General features: G+C 34.0%; 4 protein-coding genes across 4 annotated transcripts; 2 read left to right on the top strand and 2 right to left on the bottom strand.

Annotated features, from left to right (window-relative positions):
• Positions 1-807: 807 nt before the first annotated feature.
• LOC132617401 (zinc transporter 11) lies at positions 808-4,361 on the top strand. Its single transcript, XM_060332392.1, has 3 exons — positions 808-1,416; positions 3,230-3,282; positions 3,672-4,361. Exons 1-3 carry the CDS (start codon positions 948-950, stop codon positions 4,200-4,202), a joined length of 1,053 nt encoding a protein of 350 aa, XP_060188375.1. The 5' UTR covers positions 808-947; the 3' UTR covers positions 4,203-4,361.
• A 1,682-nt stretch (positions 4,362-6,043) lies between these two features.
• Positions 6,044-11,735, top strand: LOC132616502 (uncharacterized). Its single transcript, XM_060330938.1, has 7 exons — positions 6,044-6,174; positions 6,680-7,247; positions 8,052-8,104; positions 8,182-8,304; positions 9,450-10,193; positions 10,597-10,813; positions 10,911-11,735. Exons 2-7 carry the CDS (start codon positions 6,950-6,952, stop codon positions 11,399-11,401), a joined length of 1,926 nt encoding a protein of 641 aa, XP_060186921.1. The 5' UTR covers positions 6,044-6,174; positions 6,680-6,949; the 3' UTR covers positions 11,402-11,735.
• Positions 11,715-16,538, bottom strand: LOC132616503 (pectinesterase QRT1). Its single transcript, XM_060330939.1, has 5 exons — positions 16,118-16,538; positions 15,120-15,315; positions 13,491-13,694; positions 12,626-12,861; positions 11,715-11,979 (listed from the first exon to the last, which is right to left on the bottom strand). Exons 1-5 carry the CDS (start codon positions 16,411-16,413, stop codon positions 11,832-11,834), a joined length of 1,080 nt encoding a protein of 359 aa, XP_060186922.1. The 5' UTR covers positions 16,414-16,538; the 3' UTR covers positions 11,715-11,831.
• A 3,511-nt stretch (positions 16,539-20,049) lies between these two features.
• On the bottom strand, positions 20,050-23,303 carry LOC132618797 (pectinesterase QRT1-like). The gene is made up of 5 exons (XM_060333803.1): positions 23,023-23,303; positions 22,448-22,643; positions 22,135-22,338; positions 20,861-21,108; positions 20,050-20,373 (listed from the first exon to the last, which is right to left on the bottom strand). The coding sequence occupies exons 1-5, from the start codon at positions 23,301-23,303 to the stop codon at positions 20,226-20,228; spliced, it is 1,077 nt and encodes a 358-aa protein (XP_060189786.1). The 3' UTR covers positions 20,050-20,225.
• Positions 23,304-26,462: the final 3,159 nt, after the last annotated feature.

Below are 26,462 nucleotides of genomic sequence, written 5' to 3' on the forward strand. Positions count from 1 at the left end.
ATAAATCTTTATACAGTAAACGTTAATTGTGAACTATGTAAAAATGTTAACTAAACATGCTATTACTAGTTAAACTGACATAGTTAGCTTATATAACTTGAATCTTTATTTACTTCAATCTAATGAACAGAAAATTCAAATTAACTTGAAAGCTTCACCCTCGATGCTTGCAGTTGAAGTTGAATATATATTTCAAAATTATTGTTTCTAAAAGTGAAAAACTATAATTAATTTTTTCTTTTTGTGGAGAAAAAATCGCTGTTAATGCTGTTTTTTTCTTTCAAAAAACTTTTTGCCTAGATATTTTGGAAAAGTCACCCAAAGTCTTACTCCCTCCGTCCCATAATAAGTGTCACTTTAGTCAAAAACACGCATATTAAGAAACTAATAATGCAATGTGAAGTTTATCAAATTAACCTTATATAATAAAAATAAATTATTTTTATCTTTTGATTAGAGCATGCACAAGAATTAAACCTTTTGATATTGAGAATCAAATAATATCAAGTTATTATGTGGCTTTTTTAATCATCATTTAGATATTACTTTATTATCTAAGGATAGAATTGAAAAAACTAATCAATTTATATCTTAATTTTCTAAGATAACACTTATTATAAAATAAAAAAATTTGATTAAGGTGACATTTATTAGAGCACCGTGAGGTATGTGCATGTGTATTATCACTGAGCCATTAAAAACCTCAACCAATTATATCTATGGTAGGTTGTAGTACCGTACTTTCACATTTCCACTTTCCATTTTACTCTCAAAAACAAACAAAATTCTCCATTGCAGTACGCTATTTCCTATCTCTCTTGTCTTAAGTCTCTTTGTCGTGCAGTACTACATCAACTTCTCCAAAAAAAAATAAAAATTACTTTCTATAAAAAAGAAAAAAAGCATATAAACTCCAAATCATCAATGATTTTCACTAAACAACCCAAATGGCACGTTTATTACAACCCCTTCTTTTCCTCAGTCTTTTTCTTCTAGTCATCATCTCACGCGCCGCCGCACACGGCGGCGCCGGCGATGCTGACGTGGATGCCGACTCATCTGTACTCTCAGATAAACCCCACTTAAGATCTCGATCGTTGGTTCTTGTTAAGATATGGTGTTTGATAATAGTATTCATTGGGACTTTTCTTGGTGGGATATCACCTTATTTTATGAAATGGAATGAAGGTTTTTTAGTTCTTGGTACACAATTTGCTGGTGGTGTTTTTTTAGGGACTGCAATTATGCATTTTTTAAGTGATTCTAATGAGACGTTTGGTGAATTAACAAGTAAAGAGTATCCTTTTGCGTTTATGTTGGCATGTGCTGGTTATTTGCTTACTATGTTGGCTGATTCTGTTATCTGTTTTGTTTATGCCAAACAGAGCAATAACAATGATAATATTCAGCTTCAAGGTTAGTGCTTTTATTAGTTTTATTTAATGGAGCAGTAACTAATGTTTTACAGTTTGTTTTAGCACTTAGATTGATAGGACAAAATTTGAGCTTTTTACTTTTTGTGCAGCTTTTCTGTATGTACAGTTTAGTTTTTGGAAAAAGGAATTATTCTGATCTAATATTAGTCAGACTAACAGTTAATAAGCAAAAAATTAAAAAATTGTATTGTGTTGTTTATGCCAAACAGAGCAATAACTATGATAATGTTCAGCTCCAAGGTTTGTGCTTTTATTAGTTTTATTAATTGAAATGTTATAGTGTATTGTTTTAGCACCTCGATTGATAAGACAAAATTGGAGCTTTATACTTTTTATGCAGCTTATTCTGTATATAGATTTTAATTTTTGGAAAATAGAATTGGTCTGATCTAATTTTGCTTGGGAAATTGGTCAGATTAACACTTAATAAGCAAATAATTGTCAAACACAAGTATAAATATTAGTTATTAGTTTTAATAACTAATGTTTTACAGTGTGTTGTTTTAGCACTTTGATATGTGATATGGCAAAATTTGAACTTTATACTTTTTGTGCAGTTTTTCTGTATGTAAAGGTTAATTTTTTGAAGAAAGAATTGGTCTGATCTAATTTAGCTTCAGAAACTGGTTAGATTTACACTTAAGGGCTAAGGTCGCGTTCTGACATGAATATTTTTCCTTTTTTTTTTTTGGTAAAAAAAAAAGAAATTTTAAACAGCTTTTTGTTATACATTGGACTGAATCAAGTTTGAAAAGTGGCGTTGACCAAATTTTCAAATGAATTCTTTTTTCCAGTCACAAAATTTCTACCTTTTAAAAGTTAAATGTGTGTCCAAACACTTTTTTTTTTTTTTTCAAATATCACATTTTTATGTCCAAATGCCTACTTAATAAGCAATTTTTGTCAAATACATTGGCATGAACAAAGTACTGGTGTCCTTTTGGTTGATTGTTCTATGTGCTTGTGATTTGGAACTTGAATTTATCCATCTTTGCTTTATGAGTTAACACCATTTTAGTTGCTTGGAATTGTCTTGCAGTTGTGTTAAGTGGAATTTTTGATAAGTTATGTTGTTTGTTTGCTGCTGAAGCATTGTAAAGGAAAGAAGAAACATGTATAAAACTTTAGCATAGTGCTCACAAAAATTTGTTAATTGGAGCTTTGCTTAAAATTTGATAGTTTTGTTTCTAAAGCATCATGCACCTAATTTTGAGGTTGACTATAGAAGTTTTACTAGTTTCTAAGTTACGTCTAATCTGGAATAGCAGGAGAGATTCATGGTCCATGACAGAGTATTATTTCTTTTCTTTTTTTCTTCTCTTTTGACGGCAAGAATTGCGGGTGAATTGTAGATTGATTGCTTTTTCAACGTTTTTTTTACTAATTAATCATCATGGTAGCTTTCTCTTTGAACATATTCCATTGTTTTTCATAATAAAAGTACTCTATGCCTGTGATAGATCAATGGTACAACAACATACCCAGTGTAATCCCACAAGTGGAGTCTGGGAAGGGCAGAGTGTAAGCAGACCTTACCCCTACCTTGGGAGGTAGAGAGGCTGTTTCCGATAGACCCAACAATGGTGTTCACTAGAAATTAGAGATCTCACAAACCATTGTGCAACATAATCCGTTTTGCAATACGATTTTAAATTATATCCATAGACAATGTGATGAGGATTTACAAATTTCACTTATTATGAGTAGTTACCTTTTAAAATACTTGACGGTGTAAAAAGCTTTTACGATAGAGCAATCCTTTCTGATGCTTCAAATCCCGTGTTGTTTTCCAGGTGATACTGAAAATGGAAAAAACAATAGGACGGTCACACAAGGGCAGTCACAGGTTAAATAAGATCTTGATATTTAAGAAAATTTCCCTCTAAGAAGCCTCTTGTCTGCTCAGATTCCTTTTATTCTGTAAAGCTAATTTGTAAAGTTCAGTCCTTTGGAGAAATTCTCTTCTTGTTTGAGTGGCTAAATTAAAGGGCTTTTTTTCCTTTTTAGCCCGTCTGCTGAAATTAATTTCGGGCGCTAGCCAAAATATACAAAACCTATACATTAATTATACATATTATATGTATATCTGTGTGTATTGTATATATATTTTGTGTATACGATATGAATACTATATGTATATTTATATGTATACATTGTATATTTATACATATACATTTGCTAGCTATTTTTCTTTTGAGGGCTCCAGAAATGTGATTCTCACAATTGCTTTCACAGGTCTGTGATGGCAGAGAAGATTACTTTTCAAAAGTACCTCTTGCAACAAAAGCTTCTTCACTTGGCGATAGCATCTTGTTGATCGTCGCGCTATGTTTCCATTCTGTCTTTGAGGGAATAGCCATCGGTGTTGCAGATTCACAAGCTGATGCTTGGAGAGCTCTATGGACTGTCTGTTTACACAAAATATTTGCTGCTATTGCAATGGGAATAGCTCTACTTAGGATGATCCCAAATCGCCCACTATTATCCTGTGCAGCATATGCTTTTGCCTTCGCCATTTCTAGTCCGATTGGTGTTGCCATCGGAATCATAATCGATGCGACGACTCAAGGGGTTGTAGCAGACTGGATCTTTGCAATATCAATGGGATTGGCTTGTGGGGTTTTTATTTATGTGTCCATTAATCATTTGCTTTCCAAGGGATACAAGCCTCAGAAAATGGTGTTTGTTGACAAGCCGTTTTTCAAGTTTTTGGCTGTTTCGTTAGGTGTTGGAGTGATTGCTGTAGTGATGATATGGGATACTTGAGTTTCTGTTTTGGATTTTTTTGGGAGCAGTAGCAGAATAGTTGCCATTTTATTTTGAGAATACGTTATTGTTTCAAAAAGTTGGTATCCATGACACTGAGAGTGAATGTACAGTACTAAAAAGTTGTGATATTTTCAGGATTGTGTTTATTCCCTGTTATTTAAATGGAGTAATTTTCAAGAATACAAAAGAATTTTGTTGATCATTGCTAAGTTTCATACTGGTTATCATAAAAAAGAATTCACTTTGCCCAATAAGGTGAGTTTGACATTTTAAAATGTACATTACCAAAATAGACTTTTTATTTTAAATTGGGCATAAAGTAATAATATGTGATGGTAGTGTAGTGTTGGGTAAGAGTGGAACATCTAGGTGGTGCTTGGTGGGACTATATTAAGTAGTAGCAAATATTTAAGATTATCTTTACATATTGAAGGTATAAGTAATTAGGTACTAGTTACCTGAAGTAAGAAGGTAAATGTAAATGACTTGACAACCGTAAGGGAAAATTCAATTGTTCTTTGTGATAAATGCAATTTAACTATCACACTCTTGGTGAATTGACCATCATTGAAACCTATATAGACAACATATGCATGAATTAAAATAATGTCCTAAATAATGGATGAATTATCTACTTTACTCATCTATAAAATTAAATGGTAGGTAGGCTTTTGGACATATTTGGTTGCAGCTGAAAAAAGTTGGTATAATATTTCACCAATATTTGCCTCAACACTCCTCAAGTAGTGGTTGGTCATACACATTTTGCGTACTAAACTTCAATATTTGTAAATACTGAAATACTCAATCATTTATGGCTAAGGGCGTTGAGATCACAGCATTAGCAATACATAAAAGAAAAGATAGCAGTGGATCTTTTTAAATGTTTGCGCCCAATATTTACACCAATTAATGGAGAATTCAAAATTTAAACACGGGTAGATTCAACCTTTATGTTTTTACTACTGAATTCATTGCACTTTTACAATTATAAATTCAAAATTTAATATTTGTTGAAATTATAGTAGTTTTTATGCGCACACATACTATGTGTAAAACTATTAGATTCAGTTGAATATGTTGAACTTATATTGCATCCAGCCCTGACTCAAAACTATATCAATTTATTGTGCGATTAAGTAGTTTAATGAGGTGAGTATATATTAGTTATCATAGTTAAGTTATACAAGTCTATGTTCATACACATACCATCTTATAATCATTTCCCATAAATATTTTTTGTGCAGATTGCCTTTCAAAGGCAATGGTCTTTAATTTTTATCCCTCAAATTGGTGGTTTTTAATTCTTGCTCTTCGTCTGTCCCGAGATTCTGGGTTTGAACCCCAGCTCATAAAAAAAAAATAAAAAATCGCAAGATAGAGTTTTGAATGCAAAACTCTAACTCAGGCAGACTTTTGCATACAAAATTTTACCTTAAGGTAGAGATTTGAAACTCTGCCTGAGGTGCATGCAAAACACTGTCTTGCGAATCCAAACTCTACCTTGTGATTTTCTTTTTTTAATTTTTGACTGAGCAAAAATTCAAATTCGAAACTAATTTTTTTTTAGCGAAGGACAAAATTTAAAAATCAGTGCCTTTAAAGGGCAATCGTGCAAATGACCCAATATCAAGTGCAAATAAATTTTTATCATGGATACAATTCAAACGAGGTCCTTTTCCTTTACAGAAAGTCAAACTATGTTGGGGCATAAGTGTACATTTTAAGTCCTCAAGGGTCAAAGTGACTCCTAAATTGACTCACAAGTCCCAACCACCTCCATCAGAATCTAACCCCACGACTCACGATCCACTTATACGTCATTCAAATCCTATAAGCGCCTACACAATAAAAAACCCCAAAATAAAAGATCAATGCTTTTATGAAGGTTTTCTCCACAGCTACCACCATTTGACTTCATAGAATGTGAACTCTGCAACTCTTTCTTCCCATTTTAACTATTTCTAAGGTACCAAAGTCTTGTCTTTTTCACTTATACTTCATATTTTCACCATTTTACTTTCTTGGGGTTTCCTTATATAGGCCAAAGTTAAAGCAAAATCTTTTATTTTCTTGTATATGACCAACATCACATGTTTCTTGAAAACCCTTCAAGGAGTTTGGACCCAAGTTCAAGAATTGATGATTATGATGACTATTTCACTTGTTGGGTTGTTATTTTCTTGCTTTAGCAAAAACCCCTTTAAGTCAAATGTAGTTTTTTTGACTCCTAACCTTTAAAGTTTTTGACTTTTATGTGTAATTTATCATAGATCTTTGTAGTGGGGTGTTGGTTCAGAGTTTTGTGAAATACCCATTATTTGTTTGAGTTCCTAGAAGCAAATTTATGGTCCCTATTTCACTTGTTAGGTTGTTTCTTCTTGCTTCAGCAAAAACTCCATTAAGTCATATGATATTTTTTTTTGACTCCTGACCCTTAAATTTTTTTGACTTTGATGTGTAATTTATGACAGATCTTTGTAGTGGGGAGTTTGGTTCAGAGTTTTGTCATATACCATTATTTGTTTGAGTTCTCAGAAACAAAAATTTATCAAGATTGTGCCTTTTCTAAACTGATCAGCCTTTTGAGGTAGTAGTTGAGGGTTGTCAAGATTGTTGTGGGCTATTTTGGGGGTTTAGTTTAGGCAAGTGGCACACTGGTTCAAGCTTACAAATCAGGGTTAGGGTTTCAAATATGGTGCTTAAGAGTTAAAAAGATCTGATTTTGGGTTATTATTTAAAAGATGGGTAGCAATGATCACTGCTTTGTGGAATGGAAGGAGCAATTTGTTTCGAAAGAGAGGGGGCACCGTGTGGTTCATTATTTCTTGAAGGATATATCAGGGGAATCTATTCTTGCTGTTGTGGGAACTGAAAGAAGTGTTAGGCATATGTTCTATGTCGTATCCGAAGAGTTTTTGAAAGCTTCTGACTCGGGTGAGGATTCTGTCTATGCTGGTTTCAGATGGAGGTCGAGGAGAGAAGTCGTGAATTGGCTCACATCTATGCTATCAAAACAGCACTTACAAAGTGATTTTTCAAGTATGTTTACTGTTTAAATTCCATTTTGATTAATGAAGTACGTATGCCGATTAGCTATATGCAGTCAGACCTCTCTATAACAACCATCCTTTATAACAACACTTCAATACAACAGCCATGTTTTCCGTTTAACCGATCTTTCATGTTATGTTGTAGTATTATTTTTCTATGTAACAGCATTTAGTTATAGCAGCTAAAAAATATAGGAACAAACAATGCTGTTATAGATAGGTTTGACCATATCTGCTAATTAGCTTTATATATGTCATGTCATAAGGTCTATTTTGGTTTCCCTGAAGTTGGCCTTCTTTATCTTTTTTGTGATGAAGTTACACTTTACCTTTACAAGTCTGTTTTAAGTGATTTCTTATAAAAAAGTTTGTCTAGGAGGTAGAGATCATTCTAAATTCAGGAGTTTAGGACCGAAAAATGTTCTCTTTACAAGAATCTCATAAGTCCCATCAAAAGTGACAAGTGGGAGTTCTTATGATATTTGTTGTTATGCAACAAAGCATTTGGATATCTATTTTCTATAATGTTTGCCTTCTCTGATGAACTTTTTCTATCAGTCGCGAGCTTTATACTACTGTTTTTTTAGTTTTCTGATTCCCAGCAACAATGGTTTTTACCCTCCCCATGTAGTCTAAAGTCTAAACAATAATGGTGTTTTTGCTTTTCATTTGATCATCTATGACTTCTAAGTTACTGAATTTTTAGAGAACAATATACATTTGTATACAAAAGTCTTGAATATGGGTTATAAAGGAAAAACAAAAGCTTGACATACTCTCCATGTAATGGCAGAATCACCAAAAGATGATCATATGTCTCCATTCAGTGATGTGGCAAGTAACAAGGTACGGACCTTCTTGTAGCACTAACATGTCATTGATCTCCTTCCTGTTTCACATGTCTGACTGATCTTCTATGACAGGGTTCTATAACAAGAAACTTAAGAGTTCATTCTTCCGACATAGTTTGGTCAGGTGAACCATGGGTATGTAGTAAACAGCTCAAACACTACCCAATATTTTGCCGGAATGGGATCACAATTGCAGTAAGTTTCCTGGACTGACAATAAGAGGAATGACTTATAATGAGTTTTTCACTTGAAATGCTTATGATGTTACATTTGAATTTTCATAGTTGTGGAATGGAGAATTAGTTTCCTTATATGGTTTTGAGCAATGCTCACCTCAAGAGCTATGTTTTGGGGTTGAGTTAAGCCCAATATTCTTATTCTTTACAACATCCAAACCTATCTCAAGTCTTGGTTTACGTGATGTGGGGTCCCCATGGTATATCATCCGCGCTCTAGATGTTCAATTTTGGGCGTGCGAGGTGTTAGAGTCCGACATCGGATGTGGGATAGAAAATTAGTTGCCTTTTATGGTTTTGGGGTTGAGTTCGACCCAGTGTGCATTCCAACCAAAGTGTTTGTCTTTTATGGCCTAAGTATGGAATTTGTTGAGAACATTGGCAGTTCCCAAAAGAGAGATTTTTTTATTTGTTCCCTCTAATTTTAGTAATGACAAATTGCAAACTCTACGCCCAAATGTATGGAGATGATGCAGGGTTTATCACTAACACATAGATTTGTCATTTCGCTCTAAGTTTTGATACAAGTGAAATTATCAAATACTAGTTAGTTAACTCTCTGTGTTTGTGCTCCTCAAAATGTCCTCTTAATTGCCATAAATTGAAGCATTGCTTCGTCTTCGTTGTACCTCCCTTTTCCTTCTCATGCCTATTTGGCTTGAACCTTTTAAATAGATTACCATCTAAGCTCTTGAAACAAGTAATCCCTCCGTCCCAATTTATGTGACAATCTTTCCTTTTTAGTCAGTCTCAAAAAGAATGACACCATTCTATATGCAGTAACAGTTTGATTTAAACTTCCTGTTTTACCCTAAATGAGACGATTTATAGCCACACAAATATCTATGGTTTATTTCCACAAGTTTCAAAAGTCTTCCTTTTATTCTTAAACTGCGTGCTAATCAAACACCTTCACATCAATTGGGACGGACGGAGTAAAAAGTAGCAAATGAACATTTTCAAGTGTATGCCATTTAAAATGTTTCCTCCTTGACCACCTTTAGAAAGTTGACCTGACTTTCTTTAATGCTGCACCTCTATACCACATGCATGCATATTTGCTAGTTTACAGCTGTTAATCTGTTTTCTTTTTTTGTGTTCCAGGTACATGCATTTGTCTTTGTAATGGCTGAAAAGGAAAATCATTACCTTGCCTATCTTGAAGATATGTACGAGGATCGGAAGGGCCAGAAAAAGGTCAAAGTGAGATGGTTCCACTTTAATAGGGAAGTCAGAGGGGTTGTCTCTTTAAGAAACCCTCACCCTAGAGAGGTTTTCATCACTCCTTATGCTCAGGTCATTAGCGCAGAGTGTGTAGATGGTCCCGCCATTGTCTTAACTCGGGAACATTATGAGAAATGTGTAGCTGTTTTCCCAAATGACTTGCTAACCAGAGTACATTTTTGCTTCAGACAATTCAAGGGCAACAGAGTAAAACCTTTTGAATTAGGTAAATTGCGCGGCTACCTTGAACAATCAATTTTCTCATGTTTCAGTCCAGATTTCTTTGAAGACGAGGAATTTAGTGCTAAGGATGATGTAATAAAAGTTGGAGCTAAAAGGGCAAGAAAGAAATATAAGGAGCATCAGAATATGACAACATATGAGGAGTCCTACAAGAAGGTTAAAAATGGGTTTTTAAGTAGGAGATTTAACTCCAATAAGCATGTTGGAGCCGATCTCTGGTATACTCCTAAGTTTATGGTTAATGAGAAGATAGAATGTCTGAGCCAAGATAGTGGGATCCGAGGCTGCTGGTTCAGATGCACGGTTATGGAAATATCCCGCAGACAGATGAAGATAAGGTATGATGATATTAAGGATGAAGATGGATGCGGAAACCTTGAGGTATGCCCCAGCATTTTTTCACACGACTTCATTACATGTTAAAAACTTTAACTAGGAAAGAAAATATTTATTACTCCCTCCATCCCAATTTGTGAGGAGTTTGACTGGACACGGTGTTTAAGAAAGTAAAGAAGACTTTTGAAACTTTTGGTTCAAAATAAGCAATAGATATTTGTATGGTTATAAATCATCTCATTAAGGGTTAAGTAGATATTTTAAAGTTAAATTGTTACTCAATATTGTAAGGTGTCATTCTTTTTGGGACTGACTAAAAAGGAAAGAGAGTGACATTAATTGGGACAGAAATAGTATATCATTCCGGACCAAGATGAACTAGAAATTTTATTAATGTTGTTATGTTTTGGAAACGAATATCAGTTTTACACTTTTATCAACTTTATAGGAATGGATTCCCACATTTAGACTAGCCAGGCCTGATAAACTTGGAATGAGAAACTCAAACCGTCCAACAATCAGGCCTTCCCGTTTTTGTGACCTGGGAGATCTTGCCTTCGATGTGGGAGCACCTGTTGATGCTTGGTGGAGTGATGGTTGGTGGGAAGGCATAATTGTTGACACAGACAAATCGGGAAATGAAATCTATCGAGTTTATGTTCCCGGTGAGTTTTGCTTTTGTTTTTCAAGATTGTTGCTAGTGTTAAACAATTTAAACAATACTTCTCTTTATTTACTTGTTTTTTCCTTTTTTGATATCAGGTGAGAGGATGTTCTTGAGTATAGATAGAAAGAATCTAAGAATCTCAAGGGATTGGGTGGGAGATCGATGGGTAGATATTGAGACAAATAGGGATATTCTTTCAATAATCTCTTTGATCCAAGAAACCAAGGTTTCTCATAAAATTCATGCAAGTAGTGTGGATGAAGAAGCCGCCCCAAGACCAAGTGATGACCATTCAAAAGATTTGATGTGTGTCAACGATGATAATCAAGAAGATGACATTGCAGAAAATAGACTAACTGATAACTCCACTAGAGGTGAGAAGCACGCAACTGAAAATAAAGTCAATGAGAATGATTGTAATAACAGCAGCAGCAGCAGCGACAAGCATGACCTTAGCGATGATAATGATTCTTACAACACGGACATTGACAACGAAATTAACAAGGACAGCAATGGCGAAAGATCATCAGAACCTGAGGTTGATGGGAAAAAATGCGAAACAGAAGTAGCGGATATGGTGGCGTGATGTATTATTACCTGCTGAAACAGATGCCACTTTGTTTCAAGTGTACCTGATGCTGTTTAATTGTACATAGAGATGGAGATCGAATGAGGTTTGCTCGTAATGTTAGGAATTGAGGTGTCTTAGGTGTACAGCTTGTCTTTAGTTTTCCGTAACTTTGTTAGAATCTGGAGGTTAGAATCTGGAGATGCTCTTAGAAACTCTCTAATGACTAGTATCTTCAATGATTAGTCGAATTATGTTGCAAGTGTGTTGCACACGATGTAATACACACTGACATACTGTGAACCTTGCATGTTGGAAATGCAATGTTTTAAGGTAAAATCATTGTTGACAATATGGTCTTTTTCAAAATTGGGAGTGGGAGGATCATCAGCCACATTAGTTCTGTTTGGCATTTGCATAACAGGAGAAAGAAAATTAAGTGTGAAGTTCAAAGTCTGAGCCATTGCTGTCCACCTATGAATTTTACATCCAAAAAAGGCTCTGCTTCAGATTCATTGAGAGTCTTGGACCATGCCACTCTACCTGCTCTATTTGATCCGTTGCCTCTACACTGGTATTCTCCAAATACTGCATGCCTGCAAACACAATAAACAATATAATAAATACAAAAGTTCATTTCCGCTGAAGTTAACCAATTGAATAGTAAGTTAAAAGGGGTGTGATCAGAAAATGTTTTCAAGAAATTAAGTTGTTTTTAAGGCTGATGAATCTTAAGAAGATCATTGTTTACTCCTAGTATTTGGTTGTGACTTGTCAGAAAATATTTTCCACCAAAAGGGAGGAGTGATTTCTCACTTTTGGGTGGAAAGTCGTTTTCTTTCACAATTATCCCAACTACTAGCTTCATGTCACTGTGTTAATCAACCTTAGATATTACTATCAGTCTTTATACTCAACATTTTCATTAAATCACTCTCCGGTGAGTTATTTTTCGAAAAAGAATTTCTGAAAAATGATTTCCGTCATTCCAGACACACCCTTAGTGGAGAAAGAATAACCTAAGTTAAAGATTTAATTGTGATGTGATGGATAAGATCTCTCCATCCTTAATTCGAGGTTTCGAGTTCGAGGCCTGAGTATGGCAAATGTTTTTGGTAGGGAGCGTTTCCCTCTTAAATGGGCTGCGTGAATCTAAATTAATCAGGGCCACAATGCGGATACCAAATACCGAGCGGGAAACAAAAGAAAACAAACATAAGTTAAAAGATTGAATTGTCTTACTGGCGCCTAGATGGTTGGTTCCAATCAGTCCAACCTTTGGGATCAATAATACCATCAATATCACATTTGGAATATATAACTCTTGAATATTCTCCCCAAGCCCTGCCCAAAAATACTCTGCCACTTCCACTGATTTTACAGTTAACAAAAGAGAAACCAGTGTCTTGATTTGCTGAGTTTCTGTGCTGAGCTGCAATTGCTCCATATCCCTTGGCTACTGAATGAAGAGTACAATTCTGTTGACATATTCAAGGAAAGTAACTCAGTTTTGAAGAAAGAAAGTAGAGAAAAATGACAAAATGATCCCTAATGTTTGGGGGTAGGTTCAAAGTTGTACCTAAACGATAGTCCTTATCAGTTTTGGTCCTTTATGTTTTCAAAAAATGAGCACTTCTGGTCTTGGTAAAATATTTAACAACTTCTGATTTGTTAGGTTTAGCGCGAACTGTGAAAAAATTAGAATTTAGAGGAACTCATATTTGGAGTTGCAGTTTTTGCTATTTTCAGTTTATTTCCAAAATACGGTGCAGCTTATTGAGGTGCACCTTTTTTCTAATTTTTAATCTATTTCTAGTGCCTAGTTGTATTTGGTTTCACTATTCCTATGATTTGACATGATTTTCTTGGAGTTTCTGGATAAATCCTTTTCTTTATGGTTCCCTTTAAATCTAACAACTAAAATTTGTAAAAATATTTAATGGAGATTAGAAGTGCTCACGCTTGGCAATGTTAGATGATCAAAACTGCTCGGGATTGTATTTAAGGAATCACTTTAAACATACCCCAACCATACGGGACCATTCTTTATCATTTTCTCAAATACTTAATAACTTCTCCTTGCAAAGCAGAATATAGTAAAGTGTACCTTATAGAGTGATCTACCATTGCCACAAATGAAATCAACTGATCCTTGAATATAACACTGGTAAAAATAGTGAGATCCAGCATCATCTAAAAGTGTATCCTGTGAACCTAAGATCCTTACTCTATATAACACTGCTCTATCACCAGTTAATCTCAATGCCACTGCCTGCATTCCAACGCCTTTAGGATCTGAAATTATGGTGTTCTGAAATTGAAAAACCACATTATAATAAGTCTGTAGTTAGAGGTGGCAAAATCAATACATTGTCACTAACTTGCATAATCTGCTCAAGTTTAAATGGGTCGGATTATGATCTGTTTGTTGGCTTGAGATAAGGGGGTAAATCAAGAATGGCCCGTCAAATTATGTAGTAATAGTGCAAGGTAGCCACTCTTCAGCCATTTAGCGAAAAATAACCACTGTCATAGAGTTCGAAATTTCATAGTTTAGACTCCATGACAATGTCTTGAAATTCCATCTATGAAATTTAAAACTCTATGACGGTGATCGTTTCTCAATTACAAGAGCCGAAAAGTGACTACTTTGCATTGTAAATTTTATCCTCAAATTATCGAGTCAAAATAGTGTGACCTGATTGGTCAAAATGTAAGCCAAACATACAATATTAATTTTGAAGATCAGGAATTATGTAAAGTTGATAAGTTAAGAAAAATAAAAAATGCCTTACCTTTGAGAGCAGTTTAAACTATTGATTACGTAATTAAATTTAACTTTCACATTTTTTTGATAAAGTAAAAATAAAGAGAGGTTGAACCATTGTTTGACCCTGAAATCAATTCACTTTGATACTAGTAGTAGTAAACTTTGAGTTTAAGTGAATTAAGATTAATGACGAAATCAGGATTTTCATTAAGAGAATCAAAATATAAAAAAGTAAATATACAAGAAGTCAAGGAATCTAACATACAACAACAACAACAACCCAGTGAAATCCCACAACGTGGGGTCTGGGGAGGGTAGAGTGTACGCAGACCTTACTCCTACCAAGGTAGGATGGCTGTTTCCGAGAGACCCTCGACTCAATAAAAACATAAAAAGAGGTCAGATACGGCTAAGAGATACGGCTAAGAGATTCAAAGCGATATGGAAATGAAGTAACGCAAGCGACACATATAACATAGAATAATCAAAGCACAGGAAATAACAGATAATAGCATAATAGCATAAATTAGAGCACAAGAAATTATACTACGATAATGCGACTATTAATAAGGCAGGGTAATGAGACTATCTACTAGCCTTCTACCCTAATACGGGTCCTCCAAACCCTCCTATCTAAGGTCATGTCCTCGGTAAGCTGTAACTGCGCCATGTCGTGTCTAATTACCTCTCCCCAATACTTCTTTGGCCTACCCCTACCTCGTCTGAAACCATCCATGGCCAACCTCTCACACCTCCGCACTGGGGCATCCGTGTCTCTCCTCTTCAAGGAATCTAACATCTTATATATATATACATAAAAATAATTTTGATTTAGTGTATATAGTGTAATTTTCTGGTGACAATACCCTTGCACGGCTGCACCCCTATTATTCGTAAGTCCTGTAAAGTGAGTATCAGTTCCTTTTTTCCCATGTCATTTTCTAATCATTATAAGTTCGTACATACCTCGATGGTGATCCCAGTGGCACAAAAGTAATCTGATTCTACTGTGACAGTGGCAGTTCGAGAAGTGCCTAAAATAGAACCATATTGGTCCAAGTCAGAGGCTTTGTCATTCCCAGTTATAATGGTTCTAGCTGTTTGGTTCTGATCACCAACTAATGATATGAATGGCTTTGATGCTGCTATATGCACCTTTTCTCTGCATATCAAATTTTTTACATATTAGACATCTAACAAGAACTAGACATCACACGTAAAATAAGTTTTTAACAGAACAGAAACCACAATGATTATTATTACATTATGAGCAGAGTGAAGCTACACGTACGCATGTTCGGTAGAACTCAATAGATTTGACCTAAATTTTAACTTTATATTTAAAAGTTCACTTAATATATATAAATAATTAATTCATAACTAATTAAGCTATCTTTTTAAGAATACAAAACTCATAAATTCAAAATCTTAACTCCACCTCTTAAGTTATTTATGGGCTGACAAGAAAAAGGAGTACTCTGTCCATTGAAATTGGGTTGTTTCTTCTCTCTTTTTTTGATTTAGCTAGTTGATATTGTAATTTGAGTTTAAGTTATATACATAATACTGTAAATAATTATCACTGTATAATTTAAGTTCTTGTAGCTTTAGTTAATGATGTATGTAAAATTATAAGACAGTTCACAAAATTTAATTTTCTATTTTGGGATTCTGTGAGGGGTTTGGTGGGGTGACCCACATACATTCTGTTAACTGTCAACCTTCTCTACTGTACCCCACGTCCTTAAGCTTAGTTTTAGCTTCAGACCATGCCAAAGAAAAATATGCAAAAATTATTATAAATTTGAACTTTATGGATTCTAAATTCTAAAACAATGATCCAAAGTGCTAGTAACTGGTCTTGAATGAACCCGTATAATCAAGCCTACATTTGGCCCTTTTCACTGGAATTAATCACACAATAAGAAGTTGATAAAAAGTAATACTAGGAACAAATTAATTACCTGTAGGTTCCAGGATGAATGTAAATGATAACTCTCTGTAAATTATGTGAAGGGACTTTATCAACTGCACCTTGAATAGTAACTGAATCTCCTTTACCATTCTGATCAACAACTATCACTCTTTGTGAAGAAGAAGAAGAAGTACGTGATCGATATCGTATAAATTCCTCCTTATTCAAATCCAATGAACTAAAATCCACCTTCATATCATCCCACGTAATAATGTAACAAGAATATTGATCAGCACAAACCAAGAAAAAAATCATAACCCAAGGGATAAAATCACTTAAATTCATCACTGAATTAAGCAAAAAAAAAAAAAAAAAAAAATCGTAGGAAAAAATGGAAAGAAATGAAGATGGTAACAAGAGGTGTGGGCAAAGCAAGCAAGAAGTGAAGGCAATAAATATAAGAGCGCAGTACGTGGTATGGCTTTATACAACTTCTTTTATAGTACAAATTTTTCTATCATTGTGAACGTTAGAATTTGCATGGTACATAAGTTAAAAAAAAAAAAAAAAAAAAAGCAAGAGGAGAGGAGAGTGATGAAGTTAATTAAAATAGTTTTAAGAATTGATTAAGTAAAAATATAATGAGAGATGTGTAAAGATTGAGGGGGTAGTTTTTGTTAAGGAGTAGTTATGAAATTTCAAGAAGATACCAAGAGGTGTGTTTTTTCTTCCTTTTTTTGTTTTTGCAGAGTTGCATATAACCGCTATGCTTTTTTCTAAATTAAGCTAAAAGCAGCATTTTTTTTCTCTTGATTTTTAATTCACAGTGTTTTAACTATAACTGGAAAAAAAGGGCATGTAGTGTTACGTAGTGGAGGATTTGGCCTTGATTAGAATCACGTGTTTTGTTTATAACCGGCGCTTCTTTTCGCATTTTGCCTATTCTGAAACAAAATACATGGTCGAAAAGGTGTGTTTATTTACTTTTATTATGTTAATAATTTCCAGTTTATTAAAGTCTAGGTTATATATCAGTTAAACATTTAGACATTGGTAGTGTAAAAATTATACTATAGAATATCAATTATAGTAGGTTGTTTAACCGATTATAGAAATTTCTCTAACCTTTATATTTTGCAAGTTAGTGATTCCCTTATTATGATGCATATTACTTGTAATTTATCTCTTAAATCATGACCTCATAATGTAAAGACATTTTGTTTGTTCCGATTTATGTGACATAGTTTGATGAATAGAGCTTAAGAAGGACAGAATGATGTTTGAACCTTGTAATTTTAAACATATCATAATATCTGTGCGGGTGTAATATATACCTTTGAGGCTATGCCATTTTGCGCGGCTATAAAAACTTCTCATTAAAGATAAAATGAAAATTTTAAAATTAAACATTTTTAGATATAGAATGTACTATTATATTATATACGAACTAATAAAGGAATGGTGTCATATAGATCGGAAATACAGAGAGTACATGTTATTGCATGTAACTTAACCTGATGATGTAAGAATACTACACGTTGTCAGTGTACAAAATTAAACTCAGCGAGTTAAGGCAACAAAAGAAATTAAGTTTGAGGATATTCCAATGGATTTAAGTTATATATCTACCAATAATATAAAGATTTTTTATACTAGCAGAATTCTTACTTTAATTAGCAGAAAATTTAGTTTTATTCAAAGTTTGTCCCCAACCAAAGTGCTTATTAAACGCTTTGTTCCCAAAGATCATACCCGTGGCTAACTGATAGGTAGCTAGCTCCTCTGCTTTAACGGTTATCTGGAGCTATTTATCCTAAAGATTTTGAGATGAGATCACGTGATGTCCTTAGGATTTTTTTTCTTGGGCTGTTCTTTCTTTTTCATTTTGTATTAGAGTCGGATTAATTCAGATTTGTGTCGGAAAATTTTAATTGATAATAAAGTGCTACCTACCAAAGGGATGGAATCCCCACAACTCAAACTCGAAATCTCTAATTATGAATGAAAAAATACCCATCGCTTCATTACAATCTTTAAAGATTCTCTTAGGCTGTTAGGTGAACAAATGTAGTGTTCAGTTCTTTGCTTTCTAGAGGGACGGAGAGGCTCATGCAACTTGTACTTTCTTATAAAATGGATATTTCTATAAAAGGCACTATTATGGAATTTGACTTATTTTTCGTAAAGTTGATTTTCATGTCCTACAACGCCTTTTTGGTGTTACATGACTGTAAAACCTTATCGAGCGGTTAGTAAGACAAGTAACAAGAAAAACAAGACAGGTAACCTTCAATAATCGGTTAATATACACTCAAAAGGCGGAGGTAGAGTAGAAGATACGGGGATGGCTCAATAGATTTTATCCAGATCATGTACTTTTCTTAAAAAAATCATTTAATATTTACAAGTTATTGATTTAGAATCTTGTAACTCAAAAGTGCTAGAATCCTGAATCAATAAACTTTCAATCATGGTTTCGCCTCTGAATATATTGACACTGTATAACTTTTGTTTTATAGTCAGTATATATAACTTAAATCATTTGTATAAATATAGCACATAACGTTCTCGTGAATGGATACAGACATAAGAAAAACCTCACTTTTTTCCAGTGTTTTAAAAGGCGTTTTCGGGGCGAGCCTCGATGCGAGGCGTACCTAAATTGCCCCGAGGCTATGGTGGGAGGCGAAAGTATCGAAAGGCGTACGCCCAGCAATTCGGGGCGTACGCCTGGGCGTTTGGGGCGTACGCCCGGGCGTACGCCCGGGCGTTTAGGGCGTAAGCCCAGAATTTTTTTTCAAACTAAAACGAAATTTGTTAAATAAGTCCTTAGTATAATGCCCAAATTCTCAAAAGTCAACATGTAATTACTCAAATGTTTTAAAAAGGAACTGAAATATTAAATTTAAAAGTCAAGACTTTTTTTTATTGCTAGAATGCCTAATATATGTTCTTTTCCAACTATTTATCTTGTCTTCTACTATCTCAAAAAAGTAACGAGCAGTCACTTGTACTTGTAAGTAGCGTATAATAGATTGTTCTAATTAGTTTTTTTTGTGGGGGTAGAGCATATATATATATATATATATATATATATATATAGACGTATAATATATTGTTCTAATTATTATTTTTTTTGTGGTGGAGCATATATATATATCTCTTGAGTTCAGCCGGTGCTCTTTGGGCCCCATCGTCACGTGAACTTTTATATATATATATATATATATATATATATATATATATATATATATATCACTTATTTATAGTTTTCTTCATTTTTTACGCTATTTCACCTATTTAAAAGTATTGATTATAATTATATTATTTTATAAAATATTAAAAATTAAAACCCCATGGGGCTTACGCCCCGTGCCTCGGGGCTTACGCCTCACTGAGGCAGACGTAAAACGCCCCGCCTTACGCCTTCGCCTTTTAAAACACTGAGTTTTTTCACATGCAAAGTTTTAAAAAAATTCTCTACACTATCGGTGTATATGTTGGGATCGAAATAACATGGCGTCATGCGGAAGCTAATAATTGCAAACTTTGAATGACGATAAATCAAACAATAATGAAAAACTGTAAAAATGACTTTGATAATATGATATGGGTTTGGTCAATTGATCTACATATGAAAACTAATATAAAAGAAAATCATAAAAACTATTGAGAGAAAAATCTCCCCCTAAGCAAGACTTCGTTTGAGGACTACATTGTGGATGCTACTGTGTTGTGAATGAGAAGAACAAATCTTCTTTTTATAAAAGTCCGAAACTTCTCCTCCAAGAAATATGATAGATATAGTAGAATCCTTTTCCACAAAGAAAACCTTTTCTATTAATAAATCACTTTTGAAGTAAAACACAATTATGATAGAATTCAGATAAGGTAAGAAATTCAGGGCAAACCCTAACAGTATATAGGATCATATTTTCTTGTATTAATGTAAGCACACAATGGTCTAAGATACTTACATGAACCAAGCCTATCATTTGAAAAGAAAGAACAAAAATATGCTAAACAACAACAAAATGGTATTCACAAAATGTTTGATCAAAATTAAAGGGCAATGGGCTCTTATCCTGCCTATAAAAATGGAAATTCACAAAGCAATTTTGGCCCAAATTTTTGCAATTTGCAGAGTCATTATGAAACTAAACTCTAAGCCAGTGCTCTCCACCAATGAATTTTCTATTCAAGAAGGGCTTGACTTGAGCTTTACTGAAAGATTTAGCCCATGGCACTCGACCGTATCTATTGGCTCCTTTGCCTCTGCACTTGTATTCCCCAAACACTGCATGTCTAAAAACAAAAACAAAAATAAAAAATCAAGAAAAGATTAAAATTGCTGATTAACTCTTTTAAATATAATATTTTGTATAAGGAGTTAAGATATATACATTGACAATGTAAATGCTTTTTATACCAACAGGGTAATGTAACCTAATGTAGGTAGAGGCAGAACTTTATTTCACTAAGAGGTGTCTATCATCTACTATACATACATAAAAAAAACTTAATCTTGTATATAGAGTATAATTTTCTGTAGAAAGATGTTTGAAAGAACCCCTTCATACAATGACGGAATAAGAATTTTCATTGGATGAAGCCCCTAGCTCCAAGCTGTGTAGCAGGTTGCATGCTTTATTTTCTAGGTAACTAGTTCTACTTATTATAGCCAGTTATCTGTTACTTGTATTATCTTTTAAGTGATTTAATAATATTTTTTTTTAACTATGTCAGTGTAATGAGGTTAAAACAATAACAAAAAAAAAAAAATGCATCTTACTTTTCTCTAGATAATTGGTCCCAGTCGTACCATCCTTCAGGAGCTATAAGACCATCAAAAGAGCAATGTGAGTATATAATCCTTGAATACTCTCCCCATGCTCTGCCTAAAAGGACACTGCCACTTCCACTGACTTTACAGTTAACAAATGAGAATCCTGTATCTTCATCAGCAGAGTTTCTTTGGTGAGCTGCAATCGCTCCTGATATTCCCATGTTATCCTCGGCTATTGAATGAAGAATACAACCCTGTTGCAAAAAAAGAAAAAAAAAATCGCGATTATATCAGGAAAAATGTGGACGAGTGACGCTTGCTCTAGTGGTAGAATGTCTCAAATCAATAGGTTGGAGTTTCAAGTCATAACAAGGGTCGTGTTGTGTATCAATTATCCTTTATTGATTAAAAAAATAAAATATTAATGAGTTCATTGACTGAATAAGCTCTGATATGACTAGTCTTTTGGGTTGGGATCTTTCTTCAGTCTATAACAATTGGTATCAGAACATTTTGATAAAGGCTTGAGGCTGCGACTCAAAGTGGTGGCCTGGATCTAGCAAACAGTGGCGGAATCAGAAATTTTACTAAGGGTGTCAAAATATAAAAAAATAGATGCATGTAAAGAATAAGGGGAGTCAACATATATCATATTTACATAAAAGTAAAATTTTAACCTAGCTAAACTGTGTAACTTTCTGGCGAACAGGTGTCATTTGACACCACTTAGCATAAGGTGGCTCTGCCACTGCTAGCAAGAGTGCCAGTTGTGACCAACTAGTAGGGCATCACGAGTGATGGCTTAGATCTAAGAGGGATGCTAGCCGTAAACAATGGACCCAAAAAAATAAATATGAGATGTCAGTCCTGACTAACTGGGTCAAAGGGGTGCAAGGAATGGTAGCCTAGATCAAAGACATGATGTCAGCCATGACCAACGAGGTTGTTGGTCATCAAGCGGAGGCGATTGTTGTGTATGCGACAATTGTCCTTTATTGCTCAAAAAAAATATTAATGGGTTTATAGGCCAAAAGAGCCTCACCCAATAGACTAGTCTTTTGGATAAGGGTCTCTTGTATAATCTAAAGCAAGTCGGGTTAAAAAAAAAAAAGAACAATTTCGCATTGCAAAAGACCACGAAATAACGATTCAAATCACAATAGAGACAATAACAAATACTAATGAAATAGTCGGGTGTTAGCAAGCTGGCATGAACATCATTGGTATTAAGAAAAAAAAAAAAAAAAAAAGAGGAAAGAAAAGGACATAGAGTCAAGAACCTGATATAGTGATCTAGCATTGCCACAAATGAAATCAACAGTGCCTTGAATGACACACTTGTAAAAATAGTGTGATCCAGACTCATCATAAAGTGTGTCCTGTGATCCCAATATCCTAACTTTGTACAACATTGCCCTGTCGCCTGATAATCTTAATGCCACAGCTTGCATGTCATTGTACTGAGGCAATGCAAACACCGTATTCTGAAAAGAAAAAGAAACATGTTTTGTGAGTTCAACTGAATTCATTACTCTCTGCTCGAATTATATATACATACAATAAAATCACACTCATTCCGTATTGGCTGAGTACCTCAATGGTGATGCCACTTGCACAGAAGTAATCTGATTCTACTGCAACTGTGGCTGTGTTGGAAGTGCCTAACACATTGCCATATTGGTCCTTGTCAGAGGCCTTGTTATTCCAAGTAATTGTGGTTCTTCTAGCTTGATGTTCATCACCAATTAATGAAATAAATGGCTTTGAAGCTGGAATAATCACTTTTTCTCTGCATATCAAAATTTTCGGGTAAATTCCATAAATGGTCATTAAATTATCTCTTATCTTTTATCACACAACTTTCACCAATATAATTGAATCGTTACAGTGGTTGAAAATAACCTTAGTTAATTTGTCACATCAGCACTTCTTATTTTGACCTTTTTAAAAACATTGAATGAAGATCAGATGTTACAAAACTCAGAATCCACCACGTAATCTATAGCTAAATCTTTTCACATAAATGGGACCAAGCTATTACACTAAAAAAGTGAAAAACTAAGAGCCAAATTATAGGCTCTAAAGAAAATCAACATGGGAAGAAGAGTAATTCAGGGCATCAGAGTTAATGTAATTTTTTTTTATATAATGTCAGTGTATATAAGTACCTGTATGTCCCCGGACGAATGAGAATTTTGACTCGCTTAGAATTATGGACAGGAACCATGTCAATTGCACCTTGTACTGTAACGGAGTCCCCGTTACCGTTCTGATCAACAGCGATGACACCTTGACACTTGCGTGATTTTTCGTCTGTTAAATCTAAATTATTAGATTTCACTTTAATATCATCCCATGTTATGTAACTTTGAACGAAAACCACTCTCGTAGATGCCAAAAATATGAAAAAAATCAAAGTATATATGTTGATGAAATTTCTTAAGTTCATAATGCTGAAATTAAGCAAGGATTTGTTCGTATGTATATGAGAAAAATTAGAAAAGCAAAGGATAAAAAGAGGAGTGGGCAAGTAAGAAAAAGGTGATGGTAATAAATACCAAGAGTGTGGTGTGTTTTTATTTTGTTGTATAGTATTATTACGAGTTCTATTGAGACTGAGATTAAGTAGTAATTTGCACGTTAATGGAGCTTTTATTGAAGTTTGATATAAGTGCAGGGACTTTTTTTCATGTAGAAATGGAAAAGGAGTGAAGTGAAGAATTCTAATGGTAGAAGAAGAAGGATGACGAAATCTACTAGGATTATGTAAATATTTTTATATGGTTAGTTCATAAAAGAAGAATTATAATGGTAGAAGAAGAAGGATATGAAATCACTAAAAGGATTATGCAAATATTTTTTATATGGTTAGTGCATAAATGTCAACTCAAAAAGTAATCTGAAAGGCAATAGCTTAAAAATTTTACGGGCTAGCCACTTTTCCGACCCATATTTGAAAAATAGCCAGCGTCTAAAATTTGTTGGAAAGGTGCCACTTTTTATTTGAACAAGTGAAAATTCTAGGATATTCTCATAGTTATTGAAAATTGGCCATGTTTCAATTTTTTTGAATTGCTACTATTTTTCAGTTACAATTCCGCAGAATGGCTACTACATATGTTTGCTTTGCTTAAAATTTTCAGCGATTATATATACGTTTAATATGTTTTGGCACTTTGGTCTAACGCTTTAAATTTCATAAATAAATAAAAAGTATTGATTACACTGCGTTGCCATCTTAATTAATCAAAGCGTTAACTAACCTTTAATTTGCAGCATTAGGATGTTAATGGAATTGGACAACTTAGGCTATTTTTACATACTCGACGAGGTATCACAAACCTGAGTCCGTAGCATTTTGCACCCCTAACATTTGTCCTCTTTTGCAATTTGCACCCTGTCCTATTTATTTTTATGATTCGCACCCTAACCTGTTTATTTTCTTGCAAAATAATGAAACCACTCATTTTTCAAATTTCCCACGAGAAAAAAAATGGAATACAAATAATAAGAAGGAGAATGATCATAATAAAATTGCATCACTGCCATCCTCCCTCAAGATCAGATAATTTCTTCACCACCCAAATCCACAAAAAAGGTTATGTCTCCTTCTTCAGTGGCTTCCTCATCAACCATCCCTAACCGTACCATAAGCAAGTCCATGGTAGCTTGCATTTGATGAGATGGAGCCACTGGAAGTGCTTGATGTGTGTGTGCCATGTCCATCTCTATCCCTTGGTCATGCAAACTCATTTTTATAATCAAATTTCTCTCTCTGCGATACTTCATAACCCTCCATAAAAGTATTTTGCTCCAATTACTCAATTAGTTTCTTGTTACATGCTTGACCAGGATCATTTTTTTTTACCGGCTTGCCAATGGCCCTTCCATCTGGAAGGCCTTCGTCATTGATGCTTCACTCTTTGGCCATATTTCTGACTTTTCCGTTAGTTGGTGTTTAGAGCACGCTGTAATGAATAACAACTTGATTTCTTGCTGTATTTGGTGCTTTTACCAAGATTGGAAGTATCACTCATGCAATATTCTACTAGAACTTCCAGTATTGCTATAATATTATAGTATTGATTTTCATTTGACACAAATAGTTAACTATCAGATTTCTTTAACTTGTTCAGAACAGTTTATTTTCTTGTTTCATTCCAAAATTCTATGGATGGGGATCATGCATGCAAGGTGGAATACTTGGGAAAGAAATTCCAAAATTCCAACTTCTTATGTGGAGCTAGTAGACGTGATTTTGTGGAAGATTTAATTTTGTGCCATTTCTTTTCTTATTATTTGTATTCCAATTTTGCCCTCATGGAAAATTTAAAAAATGAGTGGTTTCATTATTTTGCAAGAAAATAAAAAGGTTAGGGTACAAATCATAAAAATAAATAAGACAGAGTGTAAATTGCAAAAGAGGACATACGTTAGAGGTGCAAAACGCAACGGACTCCACAAACTCACTTGTTCTTAAACTCTTTCAAGCATAAGTTTATTAATAACCGCAACACTTCCCTTTTGTAACTGATATGTGCCCAAAATTTTAAACTATCAGAATTGTAGCTATTAAATCGCAATGAATTTACGATTGATGAATCTACTGAAACTCAAATTTAAAAAAGAATTAACAAAACTACATGACATCAATTTTGAGGTTGACTACCCAACGTCCAACAAATTAAGTATTATTTACTAAATGCAGTTTAAGTGGCAAAGCAATAAAATAAGGAAACAATTTAGAAAAAACCCTAAAAGTAAATTATCTTCATTGAATTGTACATATCATGCATTAAAAGAAGAAATGCACGGTTGATCCTTCAGATGGACTGGTTTTTAATTTTTGTCCTCCAAACAGGTCAATTTTCACTTTCGCTTCTGACAACGGAACTTATGTCTAGTGAGGTATAAGTTCTTTTAGAAACTATAATCATGTGTGTCATAGCTTGTGGGATACTATGATGCAAATTTATAAACATATGTTCCCGCAAAAAAAGTTATTCGTTACGAGGGACAAAAATTAAAAACCAACACAAAATGGGAGACAAAAGTGCAAATGACCTCCATTAAAGCCAATAGTTGAAATTAGGGAAAAGGACACTGTGTGTCCACTCAGCCAAACTAATCCCACATTTACTACTGTTTGGGCTTAATCCCACTAGGTGTCCGGTCAGCCCAAATTAATGCCAAAAAATGGCCGGTCGGCCTATAATAATGCCAAGGCTGGCCGGCCCAACAGCCTAGGCGTTTAAAAAAAAAAGACTTTTTGTGGCGACGTCGCCACTAAAGGGCTGCTACAGCATTATACCTATGTTGGAATTATATATACACTTTATATACAAGAATTATATAGTTTATATACATATGCTGGAATTAATCATACATTTATTATACATAAATTATACGTTAGTTATACATTTATTATACACATATTATACAATAATGATATGATATTTATTTTTAACATATACAATAGTGATACATATTATATACCACAATGATACGGTTTCTATAATACATTTTTATACGTATGGTACACTTTCTATACAACATTGATACAGATACATATGCTGGAATTATATATACACTTTCTATATAAAAATGA

The sequence above is a fragment of the Lycium barbarum genome, chromosome 11, assembly GCF_019175385.1.
Source record: "Lycium barbarum isolate Lr01 chromosome 11, ASM1917538v2, whole genome shotgun sequence".
In the NCBI taxonomy this organism is placed as follows: domain Eukaryota; kingdom Viridiplantae; phylum Streptophyta; class Magnoliopsida; order Solanales; family Solanaceae; genus Lycium; species Lycium barbarum.

What these genes read in the sequence shown, in the direction of transcription:
- LOC132617401 (XM_060332392.1), top strand. Translation starts at nt 948, where the DNA reads ATGGCACGTTTATTACAACCCCTTCTTTTCCTCAGTCTTTTTCTTCTA. An exon ending in TGATAATATTCAGCTTCAAG is followed by an intron (nt 1,417 to 3,229) that starts GTTAGTGCTTTT and finishes GTTGTTTTCCAG; the next exon opens with GTGATACTGAAAATGGAAAA. An exon ending in TCACACAAGGGCAGTCACAG is followed by an intron (nt 3,283 to 3,671) that starts GTTAAATAAGAT and finishes TTGCTTTCACAG; the next exon opens with GTCTGTGATGGCAGAGAAGA.
- LOC132616502 (XM_060330938.1), top strand. Translation starts at nt 6,950, where the DNA reads ATGGGTAGCAATGATCACTGCTTTGTGGAATGGAAGGAGCAATTTGTT. An exon ending in CTTACAAAGTGATTTTTCAA is followed by an intron (nt 7,248 to 8,051) that starts GTATGTTTACTG and finishes ATGTAATGGCAG; the next exon opens with AATCACCAAAAGATGATCAT. An exon ending in GGAATGGGATCACAATTGCA is followed by an intron (nt 8,305 to 9,449) that starts GTAAGTTTCCTG and finishes TTTGTGTTCCAG; the next exon opens with GTACATGCATTTGTCTTTGT.
- LOC132618797 (XM_060333803.1), bottom strand. Translation starts at nt 23,303, where the DNA reads ATGAACTTAAGAAATTTCATCAACATATATACTTTGATTTTTTTCATA. An exon ending in CAAGTGGCATCACCATTGAG is followed by an intron (nt 22,339 to 22,447) that starts GTACTCAGCCAA and finishes TTTTCTTTTCAG; the next exon opens with AATACGGTGTTTGCATTGCC. An exon ending in GACCAATTATCTAGAGAAAA is followed by an intron (nt 20,374 to 20,860) that starts GTAAGATGCATT and finishes TTTTGTTTTTAG; the next exon opens with ACATGCAGTGTTTGGGGAAT.
- LOC132616503 (XM_060330939.1), bottom strand. Translation starts at nt 16,413, where the DNA reads ATGAATTTAAGTGATTTTATCCCTTGGGTTATGATTTTTTTCTTGGTT. An exon ending in CCACTGGGATCACCATCGAG is followed by an intron (nt 13,695 to 15,119) that starts GTATGTACGAAC and finishes TTTCAATTTCAG; the next exon opens with AACACCATAATTTCAGATCC. An exon ending in ATGGTAGATCACTCTATAAG is followed by an intron (nt 12,862 to 13,490) that starts GTACACTTTACT and finishes ATATGTCAACAG; the next exon opens with AATTGTACTCTTCATTCAGT.